Source organism: Colias philodice, chromosome 11 (assembly GCF_061535455.1).
Source record: "Colias philodice isolate Cphi_HAF_F1 chromosome 11, ilColPhil1 Martin Lab GWU primary, whole genome shotgun sequence".
Taxonomy (NCBI): domain Eukaryota; kingdom Metazoa; phylum Arthropoda; class Insecta; order Lepidoptera; family Pieridae; genus Colias; species Colias philodice.
In genome coordinates this window covers 1,563,599-1,576,002 of record NC_143096.1, presented here as the reverse complement: position 1 = coordinate 1,576,002, position 12,404 = coordinate 1,563,599, and the positions used below count along the sequence as shown (strand labels likewise).

Sequence of the window (12,404 nt, the reverse complement as noted above, 5' to 3'; positions counted from 1 at the left end):
TAAAATTGCAGTCAATGTAATTTGTAACTGTAAATTAAATAGTCTATAAAATTTAATAAATAATAAATTGAAATGGATTTATCATTAACCGACTTCAAAAAAAGGAGGAGGTTATCTATTTGGTGGAACACATATCTGCCAGCTGGTTTAAATCCACGCATTTGTGTGTGATCCAATAATTAATGTTTCCTGATGATATTTAGAAAAAAAGTGTATCAAAAATTCTTCCTGGTAACAAAATGTACTTGTACATATTTACTGAATAAAGTAAATATGTACAAGTACATTTTAAAAAGTAATTGATACATATAATAAATGGTTGAAGTTGTCCTTCTTTATAACACATGTTTTGTACATAACAATATGTTTCTTTCCATGAAAAACCATCCCGTATAAACTTATTACTTATGCTGTTTAAAGCAGAAGCTGATTTGGGCCACAATATGATTAAAGATAGCACTAAATTGCTACTTACTTTCGCTTTTCAAATGGGCTGACATCACCGATATATGAAACTGTGTATTTATAACAGAGCACTGTAAATAATTATACTAATTCCAGCAATAAATCAGCTTGTAGGTGAAGGGTGTGTGAGAATTTATCATCAAATTCAAGGGCGTTTATAAGTGTATCTTTTTCATTTTTTTATAAAAGTAAATTTTTGGTGAATATAAGAAAAATGTTGTGTGGTTTTATGAAACCACGGTAAAAGTGAAACTGTTCGAACGGTTCCGAACACTGCTTTGTGTAGCGCATGTCGCGTGACGGTCAGGGTAGGACGGTAGGTATACCTACTCGGCAGCCGCGATACACGCGACATGCTTTAATAATGTATCATTAATGTATAGTAAATGTTGCTTTGCAGAATAGTTTTGTGACGATATCCATATATTCTATCTAGAATCACACATATTACTTTCTCACAAACCAAATTAAGACCTCAAAATCTAAACCACCGTTACAACGCTCCGCAAAATATCCGAATTTCCCAGCATGCACGACATTTGCATAAACAATGCAGCATCTACCATTTTAATCGATCGTCGGTACTTTGAATGCAACCACTCGTGTGGTCCTTGCGAGTTGCGATGCGCTACGTGCGTTTATAATGAACGTTTAATGCGACGTGACGACAATAAAAATGCAATTTTGTACTTGAAAGTTGGAGTAGACGCTGTCGGAGACAGATACGATTAACAGGGTTATATATAAATGGTATATTTTGCTCATTTCATACATAGTCAGAAAGGATTGACTTAAATGGCGATTTCCAAACTACACATAGAGATTAACACCACTACTCTTCTATCCTTTATTTCAATCATCTGATTAGTCCTTTTAATGAACTTAATTTATTTAGTCTACTAATAAAATCATTAATTTTCCAGATGGGCCGCACGCAACTGTTTTGAACCGCGTCAATACATCTGTCAGACGAAACTCAAGAAGGTTCCAAAGTCGAAACTCAAAGACCTGCGTCGTAGATACTCGAGGATGGGCAAGATTAACGAGATAACAGCTCCAAGCGTCAGCAGAGAGGTCGATGACCCGCGTATAAATGACGTCACCAGCAATCCTATTCAGAACCCGAAGTCTTATGATCTGCGACCAAGTCCTTTACAGCGAATGCCCAAAGAAAAGAGGAACCAACAGAGAAACGATGTGAGGCCGAATGAGTTGAGGAAGCGATCTAGGCCTAACGCGCAAAGACGCTTGACAAGACCATTCCCAGGGTACGTATTTTCAAGTTAATTTTAATAATTTAATAATAATTATATCCGGTACATAGTATTTCTAAATTTTTAAAAAGCTTTTCGCCAAGATAGTTCGCCGGATAGTTCCATTCCTGTGGGATTACCGCATAAAAACTATCCTTTCACAGGTTTCAAAATATCTTCGTACCAAATTTCAGCCAAATCGGTTAAGTTCAGAAGAAGAAGTCTATCGTTTTATCGACAGACGGATAGACAGAGATGTACATTTGCATTTATAATATTACTAGCTGCGCTTCGCGGTTTCACCCGCATGGATCCACTCTTGTTGGACTTAGCGTAATGATATAACATAGCCTTCCTCGATAAATGGGCTATCTAACACCGAAATAATTTTTCAAATCGGACCAGTAGTTCTCGAGATTAGTGCGTTTAAACAAACAAACTCTTCAGCTTTATAATATTATTATATATATGGGGATTAAATCATTTATGAATTCGTTAATAAAACAACCCATGTTCCTAAATTCGAATACTATATTTGATTTTCAACTATCATCGAATATGTATATTGGTCCAGTTACCGCTGGAACCGGCGCGACCCCGAAGGCTCGTACCAACGCAACGCGGAGCTGCTCCGCTCGGGGCGCACGGGGCTCACCCCGCAGCAGGTAAGCTCGCACCTCACGCGCCTGCAGCACGTGCGCGACCGCCAGCTCGCGCGCCGCAAGCGGCTCCGCAGCGACTGGCTTGTTAACGAGCCGCACACACACACTGATATACTTAACGAACAACCAACACACGCTAGAAACGAGCCGCACACACACACACAGAGAGACAATATACTTAACGAAAAACCAACACACGCTAGAACATATGATAACGAACAACCAGCTATCATACATACGCACGCTAGAACGTATACGGTAGATAATAATATAAGCGCGTTGCACCCAAAGACGATTGTGGAGGAGTTCGATATGATGCCCCCGCCTCCGCCGGTAGTGCTGCCCCGGCCGGTCAGGAATATCTGGTGATTTTGATCTGTGCCGTCCTGAGTTTTTATATGATTGTGTCTGTATTCCATTGATACTGTCGAAATATTTTTGATAGAAAACATTTAGGGTTGTTGTCAAATAATGTCTAATGGACCTTCTTCACAATGGACAATGTTTGGCCTGTGGTTTGGCCCAACAAATGATCGTCAATGTTTCCCGCCATTACGGCGATTATGATTAAACATGATGAAACGATCAAAGCAGGTATTTAGGCTTTATATCGTGATTGCTTCTACTTGTCCAACGCTGCCCACTGTGAAGCCCATAATAGCCCATGGGCCCATAATATGTATTATAAACATATGTGCCTAGTGATTGGCAAAAATATTGAATTATTTTTGTATACGTATAATTTACACGTTTAACCAAGATTTGATATTCGTAAAATATTATAACATTAATAAGCCTCAGGATGGCAATTCCTCTTATTTCTTAACGCTTAATAAATCTAATTTAAGTGCTTCTAATTACGAGATTACTATCGCTATACGCTTCAAAGTCTAATCTTATTAGGGCTTTTGCAAGCGGCTCTTTACTCCTTAGGTTAAAAAAAGTTCTTCGAAAATATACCTTTTAAAATTTCGCACACTTTATCTTCCCTTTCCGATTTAATTTCACTTTTATATAATGCACAGTTTTTGTAGTATCTGTAACTTATTAAGATAATTTTACCCCGATTTTAATTACTAAGGAGTTTTCGCTTATGCTTAGTTCTTCTCCTCTTTATATGCTAGAGCAGTCAGAACGACGAACCTTTATATTAAACGATCCAGTGTATGCTTTTCAAATATCGTGTGTGCTAAGTCTTAGGCTGTTGAATTATATTAAATATAAGTATTTATTACACATATTATACGCTAAGAAAATTATTTGAAATTTGTGTTGCTCTGACAACATTTAAACCACCTTTATTGTATCCGTTATCTGATATTGATAAACTGTATTAGTTTTAAGTATTCTTATATTTTTCTAGATTTAGACAACTAGTCAGTAAGCTAACATCAATATTTAGCGTTAACATTATTTTCATAATATTATATTCAACTAACATTTCCCGCTTAGTGTATTTAATAAACACAATGAGTCGTACATTATATTGGCATTTTATTAAAAGTATAAAATAAGTATTAATTCTAATTATACGTTCCATTTTTTATGATAAGCATAAAAATGTTATTTTAGTGCCAATATTTTAGTCCTCGCATTTACTAAACGAAACATTAGTTAGGTAATAGTTCGAACTTTGACATCCCATATGATTTTCTTCGTTTAACCAATTTTTTATTACTAGGTATTAATAATACCTAGTAATAAAATTAAATGTGTCACTGTTTATAATTTCGATCTGAATGTGATTTTTGTGTTATTTTCTGAGGAATGTGAGGAAGATGGCTTTTTGTAACAGAGTTAAGAAAATATTATAAAAATCAACCGAATAAAAAATAGTATTTTTATGTTTTCTATTTTCAAACTCTTAATAAAGAAACATAAAAAAGTTTAGTATTTTAATGTAAAAAAACTGTATTAACATTAATTAACTCTGTTACAAGAAGTCAATTCTACAGGCTATTTTTCTGTAATATACTCGGCTGCATTTTTATCCCTAGAATAAGTTTTATTTTAATCCATTAGTTTTTGGCGTGAAGTCAAAATAATCAAATATTTAAAACTAAAACAATACTGCCTTCTTCGTTATTGTCTGTTAATTCTAAATACCTAGTCTATCATAATTAAGAAAATATTAAAGTATTATTACATAGTAAAAACCCCCACGTCTTTGTATTTTTATAAAGGCCTTTTAATTGTATAACATTTGAATATATTCATATCACATCAACTGTATAAATTGGTTTTATGACATTTTACAACAGGATTATGTTACGCTGTATTTGGATATAATTTAATATATTTTAAATTAATAAATCATCTGAACTATAAACCTTTGTTTTATTTCATTGTATCAGCGCCATCTGTTGTCGAGTAGCAGTATCAAATGTGTACAATAATTTTACCAATAAACTATTAATAGTATTACCAACTATACTTTTATCAAAACCTGATAGTGTTTCGAGCATACAAGTATTTATATCGCTTTTGTCCGTCTCGAGCACGTTTTATTACTTGATCGAAATAATAAGCGTACCTACCTAGTTTATATGGGTATCTATTGATATATTTTTTTATCTTTAAAACCAGACACACTGTCATAACAACATGAGCTTCACTTATCCTAGCTTTTATGATCAGGTAAAATTGCAACATAGTCGCCCAAAGCTATATAAGCTATATAGGACTGCAATTGGAATTATAAAAGTAAAGCACAAACCACCATAAGCACGGGTACTATGCCCTGTGCCATCTGGCTTTAAGATATGAACTATGATCTTAACTATGATAGAGTCAAATTAATTCAATGATAATAATTTTATATTTTGGTACGGGAGCTATTAACGTTAAAAAAAAGTCATTTTAGTATAGTTGGTTTTTTGATATACTGTTCCTCTTGCTATTTCGGTTAGAGTCCGGGCTGTCTGGCTGGTCGCAGTGGTTGCGTTTTTTAGTGCGCATCTCATCTGCACAGGATAATTTCCTTAATTTAAAGTCATTTTTTAACGCGTAATTTTTAATATTTTGCCTTTAGATAGATCCATCAGACATAATTTTTTTATTGCAAGACGTTTTTTTCGTTGTTAAATAGGTGCCAGACGCAATTTTTTATTTCGTTTTTATAAAAAATTCAAATTATTTTAGAATGTCTGTAAATTTCATATTATGTTCTTCAAACATAATATAATCTAAAATTAATTAGCCAGACGCTAATTCGATTGTTAAGTATTAAATACGTACAAATAAAAACGTAGTGAAAGTAGGTAAGTATAACAATTTGATGATTGTGTATATGGAGAGATAGTTTAAAGTGCAAGAGAGATAGAAAGGGTCGGCCGCGAAAATTAAATAACAATAAAAAATAACTTTTTTTTTCGAAAATATAAGATACATAGAAATTGAATTGTTCCTACTCTAGGATTCCCTGTGTTGTGGGAACAAGTACCTTCCATTGGTACATTTTATTCCTTAGGCTAAAAAATAAACTATTAGGGTACATCAACAATCTTCTATACAAAACAATTTTTTTATTACTTAACTATTAAGTTATGGGTTTAAATGAAAACAGCGATTACATAAACTTATTTATATTGTTTCCAATAGCACATTGCCTAATACCACACATTACACACCGCGTACAAGAAGAAAAAGAACCACAGACAAAATACAGTGTTGCCAATACAAGTTAAATTTTCTAATATATATCTAATATTAACTAGCGACCCGCCCGGCCCTGGCTTTGCACAGGTGCAATGCTGATACTAAATACACTACAGAAAAACTGTGAACGTTGAATATAAAAACATAGCGGCCCGCTCCGGCTTCGCACGGGTATAAAATATATAGCCAGGCGGCCGGCTGGTACCGCCGCAAACGCTACGTCCCGCAATTTTTAAATCTGTAATATCTTCGAAAATATTCACTTAAATCATACGGTGTAAAAGGCCATATAGATCTATATTAAATGAACAATGTATTCAAGGTCTTTAATTGGTTAAGGATTAATGCTGTATTGGTTAAAATCGCTTCGAAAATTAGCCATTATTTGTCGTAAAAAGTAAATTACAAAAAAAGTTATTGTGGGTTATCCATAAGAGATAAACATATACCATCACGGACTTTTCTGTAGACCTTTTCAATGTGTACTATAGTTAGTACATTATTTTGATAAAACTCGTAGGGTGCCTGCGTTTGCACTGTAAGTGGAAAAAATGTAATTATTTACGAAATCACATTAGAAACCTCAAAAATAACAGTACTTCTCCACTATTTAATGGATGTTATTATACATATAAACCCCCCACTTGAATCACTCTATCTATTTAAAAAAACCACATCAAAATCCGTTGCGTAGTTTCAAAGATTTAAAGAGACATAGGGACAGAGAAAGCGACTTTGTTTTATACTATGTAGTGATGATGATAACAATATTAATTCATTAATCTTAATTCTTAATATATATACATAAATCTCGTGTCATAATGTTTGTCCTCAATGGACTCCTAAACCACTTAACCGATTATAATAAAATTCGCACACCATGTGCAGTTCGATCCAACTTGAGAGATAGGATAGTTTATACATGTAGGTACCATACGGGCGAAGCCGGGGCGGACCGCTAGTATACCTATATAAATTCATGCTAACTACTTTAGTTAAATTCAATACAAACTTAAACATGCGAGTGTGTGTGTGTTCACGTGTGTGTGTCGTGTGTGGTGTGGTGTGTGTGTGTTGTGTGTGTGTATGTGTGTACATCAATATTGAAACAAACTTTCTAGTTGTTTACAGATGATGGAATATTGGAAAACAATAACAATTCCTTAGACGATAACATAAATAATTCTGACAGTGTGAGGAAAGATGATGATGATGATGATTATGAAGATGGCTTTTTAAATTTAACAATGTAATTGTTTAACCTTCATTGATAAAGTTTTTATTCCATTCTTTTCAATGTATGGTAACTTTAATTTATTTTTTTTCACTTTTATGTTTATTTTTTTTCATTTTAGCTTTTATTTATAAGAACAAGTGTAAATAATATTGTATTCTTGCAGTTATTTCCTGTCGCATAGTTAAAATACACTAGCTGATGAGCTGCATGCTTCATTACTTTTTTTTATTTATACACATTATTTAATACTTAACAATCGAATTAGCGTCTGGCTAATTAATTTTAGATTATATTATGTTTGAAGAACATAATATGAAATTTACAGACATTCTAAAATAATTTGAATTTTGTATAAAAACGAAATAAAAAATTGCGTCTGGCACCTATTTAACAACGAAAAAAACGTCTTGCAATAAAAAAAATTATGTCTAATGGATCTATCTAAAGGTAAAATATTAAAAATTACGCGTTAAAAAATGACTTTAAATTAAGGAAATTATCCTGTGCAGATGAGATGCGCACTAAAAAACGCAACCACTGCGACCAGCCAGACAGCCCGGACTCTAACCGAAATAGCAAGAGGAACAGCATATCAAAGAACCAACTATTAGTATATACTAAAATGCTCACTTGTCAACGTTGGTAGCTCCTATACGATTTTTGTATAAAATTTGTAGTTAGTTAAATTGAGCATATACCTACTTAAAAATATATTTTTTTAATATTTTGAAATGTCGTATGCGTGAAGAAGATTCATGTTTTCCGTCGAGTGTATGTAAGTATCAGTATTACATAATTGATATTAGATAGAAAACCTTAGATTGAAGGACCTTAAATTAAGAAGTATCATGTTATCATTTCAATTGTAGTTGTAACACTTTTGCATGTATATTTGTTGGTTTCAATTTACATTAGCTTGGGACAAAAACAATTGTTTTTTATAAAAGAAAATACAAAAAAGATATAAAGGTCATCGACCGATACTCGAATCAATGAAGCCACGCGAAAATGCCGAGATGCGGCGATACGGTTGCCATGGAAACAGCGTACAAACAACCTGACCTAGCGTAATAATGTTTGTTTAGGGAAAATCGGCTCAACGGCTGTTGTAATAAAGATCCAATTGACGAGATATTATTTAAATTTTTCGTAACAAAACAAAACCAAAAATCTATATTAAAACTAGCAGTCCGCCCCGGCTTCGCCCGTGGTACATATTTACGTTTTCTCTACATAAGAACCATCCTCGTACTTCAAGGAATATAATAAAAAAAGAATTATCGAAATCGGTCCACCCGTTCTCGAGTTATGCGCTTACCAACACATTTCGCGATTCATTTTTATATATAAGAAGATATGTGGTAATTCTTCTGTTTGAAGATAAAAATACATTCTAATGAAGTTACTGTTCATTAGTATCTATAGTTTAACGTAGGTAAAACAAAGAAAAAAATTAAAAGAAAAGCTTTTGTCTCTCTTTTTTTAAGCACCATGTAACGTTTTAATAAACGTAGATAGCATAAATTAACTACAAAGCCTATTTTTATTGAACAACTTATAATTCTTTACAACACTTTTCTTAAGACATAAAAAATTACTGACTAATAAACGCTAAACTGAGTCATAAAATGTGACCTGAATTGTTGTAATAACCTGAAATATTCTCATATTTAAGGAATATTTTGTTTACATTTTGTTACATTTTGTTCTCTGTTTCTTACAGCTTATGGAAACGAACTAAAAAAAAACGAAGATTATTATGCATTCATTTTCAATTTTTATACTGACGCTGTTAAAATTAATTATTGAAATTTTCACCTATAGGACAAAAATATTTAAAAGAAAAGCGCTACAATCACTTATTTTTTTCTTTGTCATAAATGCTACAAAGATCAGGTATAGTAACAATGTAGATGAATTTTTTACCATTAACAGTAGGTACTCATGTATCCAAATTCCAATGTAAATAATTACATAATCAAGCATTCAATTCTTAATTTAGTCCATAACATAGGTTAAATTAGTATAATATTTGTTTACACTACCCCAATTCAACAAGTATCATTAAGAAACTATTCTATATTATTCTTGTGAAAATTTTCATATGTGAAGATTCAAAACTAAGTAGATATATTAATAAAAGTGGGTAAGTAATTAGTTGTAGGTAAACATATCTTTATCTTAAACATGTCTTTATTTGAAAACAACTAAAGAGAAGACAAAACGACGCATTGCCGTGACCTTAGCAATCTAGGTTAGAACGACATTGTCAAGCAATTAAACCGATTAGCTTTCATCCGGTAAACAAAAGCGCTTCTTATGTGATGCTTTTGTTTCAACTAAGAACTTAGGCTTTTAAATTTATTTTCTGAAAAATAAAACCTACAAAATACAATATGAAGCACACGTGTTTAGTTTTCACAATATTCAACAAGATTCATTTCATTAAAAAGTATAATAAAATCGTATTTGATCATTTGATGTAAGCAGGACCTTGATTTTAAAACCAACGAATTAAAGGTACAATTTTATTTATGAGTCAACTAAAACTGAATTTATTCAGCAACTGGTATGTATTATAGCATTTTTATTCTGGTATCAGAATACCCAAGATTAGGATCTCGCGTGATGTCCTGCAACCTTTCCATTCTATGAATATCGATCAATACATGATACATTATATTGCATCATATAAGTTATAACTCATAACAGTAACTTTTAATTTGTAAAGTCCAATACAAATCACAATATACAAGAAAAATTATAACATACTGAGTATAGTTTTATATTATTTTAGTTACGAATTTTGCTCTATATCTCGTTCGTATTCTCTACCTGGAAAAAAATATGGGCATGCTTTAAAAAAGTAGAACATTTTTTATTTTAGAAGATGGCTAAAAAAATATAAGTCTTAAGAAACACTTAAATTAGTAGTAAATATTCATTTTCACCAATTCGGAAAGCACTATCTTCAACCTGTCAAGGAAAACTACTGTTACTGCTTAGAATCACAGCTGCTGTTGATAACTTTATATTGAAAATTTATTCTGTATTATCTCTCATAAGATGTCCATCAATAATAACATTATTAGCTACAAATCATTTTAAACATGATACTTCAGCGAATATTTCTTATTGTGACATGGAAAATTCATCTCCGTAACCATTGTAAAATCACTGCAGAATTTTCGTCTAATGAGATTGCTGAAGCTAATGTTCGGATACGAATTGTTATTAATTTAAAGGGATAATAATTATTAATACCTACCTATCGTTTTTGCCGATTGATGCGAGGAAGAAAATCTACCTAAAGTAGTTTTCTTTCCCCATATATTCTGGTACTACCCAATTATACAAAATGCTTTCTCTAAATCAAAGCAACATAGCTTATCGTTACCGCCGGTCATTGACATTCGCTCCTATACCACGCAATTCAATTATGCAGAGGTCGTTCTTACCTGTATCCTCTGACGGGGAAAATGTTTTATAGCCTTCACCTTATGGTAATGAACTTGGAAAATTATTACAATTAAAAAAATCACGAACGACATCTAGATGTTAAGTAATGATTACCTTTAGAGCACTACAATATTAAGTATGACTTTATAAATTTTTGTTTGTTTTTCCTTGCTATTCTCTAAAAATTGTAGATATTAGATATGTATGTATTAAATTGTTATGGCTCTTCTATCGAGCTTAAGGTATCTCGCTGTCATTAACATCATACAAACCTTATAGACTGAATAAAACAACAACAAATATCCTTATTTTGAAAAAAAAAGGGCGTTTCGAGATATTGAGTGGATCCTACTATTAACCTTCGAAAAAAGGAGTGTTACAATGAAATACTGCAATCACGATATTGACGGTTCAAGGCGCATTACGTAATCTTAATAAATAGCTAGTTATTGCATTATTGCAATCGCATTTATGATAAGAGGATTAATAGCACACTTTTCTAAATTTAAACTTTTATTTTCTCTAATCTTACGTTTTACAACACACGTGTCACGTACCCCAGATCATGTTGTATTACCGATAAATAGCTAGAACCTTAGGTGTAACTAAGTTTCATAGGTACCTATGTGCCTTAATAAGTGACGTTCTACAACCGTACTTTTCAAATTCGGAAGGGCTTAATATAATTGAAAAAAAAAACAAATATAATTTAACTATACGTGGAATATAATTTAACATCACCTTCATTCGGAATGGTGTCATATTTGCGCTATTACCTACTCCATGAGCTTTTTCTGTCCTTTTTGATCTTAGGAACAACGTAATATACCACGAATACATATATAAGCTTTTTTAAACAATTATTTGAAGAAATAACTGAAGTATTATTGTTGTGAACGAAAAAATAAACTTCGTTCCACATTTATGTTTTAACATAGTTAGGTACGATAAAAAGTAAAAATATAGGTTCAGAATAATAATCTACAACCAGGCTACGGAAAACTGTAGCCTCTCATAAAACCGTATGTTATATGACACAAAGCAATATTTCGTATTCTAATGGCAATCGTTATGGCCATGCTGACCAATTTGGAGAGAGCCTCAACAACCATTAATAATTCTGTAATGTTGGAAATAAACTGAATATTCATTTCAAGGGGCAGGTCATGTGTCACTGGTTGACTTGAGCACGATATTAAGGGAATATCGTTTTAAGGATCAAGGAAATAAAGTTTTTGGAATATAACTTGGGAAGAAAATTCAAAATTTCATTGTGGATTTATTAAATTCAATTATTTTATTTATACTTTTTCTGCTTGACCATTGGCTTCAAATAAATTGTACGCAGATAAAGCATAAGCCTTAAATTACTTATATTGTATATCTATGTATACTAGGAATGATAGACCAACAAATGTACTGTAGATAGAATTACAATACCACACGGTAAGACGCGGGCCGGCTGTTATAATTGCAGATACTGCTGTAATTTCAAATTAACATCAATCATAACATCTATCTAGTTTTTTTTTTTTATTAGAACTTAAACATAATTTACAAAATAACTTTAAGAAAAGCTTTATTAAATATCCCCTTATCCAAGCCATTTCCAGTAACTCTATATCTCACATCAAGTTAATCGCACGGTGGTAGCAAGGGTGGCCTAGCCAG

General features: G+C 32.2%; 1 protein-coding gene across 1 annotated transcript in view; it reads left to right on the top strand.

Moving 5' to 3' along the window:
- LOC149484360 (uncharacterized) overlaps positions 1–2,891 on the top strand; it is a 100,581-nt gene extending 97,690 nt beyond the window's left edge. The window contains exons 6-7 of the mRNA XM_089700515.1: positions 1,389–1,733; positions 2,293–2,891. Coding sequence (XP_089556641.1) covers positions 1,389–1,733; positions 2,293–2,749 — 802 coding nt within the window. The 3' untranslated portion in view covers positions 2,750–2,891. The remainder of the gene's footprint in view (positions 1–1,388; positions 1,734–2,292) is intronic.
- The last annotated feature ends 9,513 nt before the right edge of the window (positions 2,892–12,404 follow it).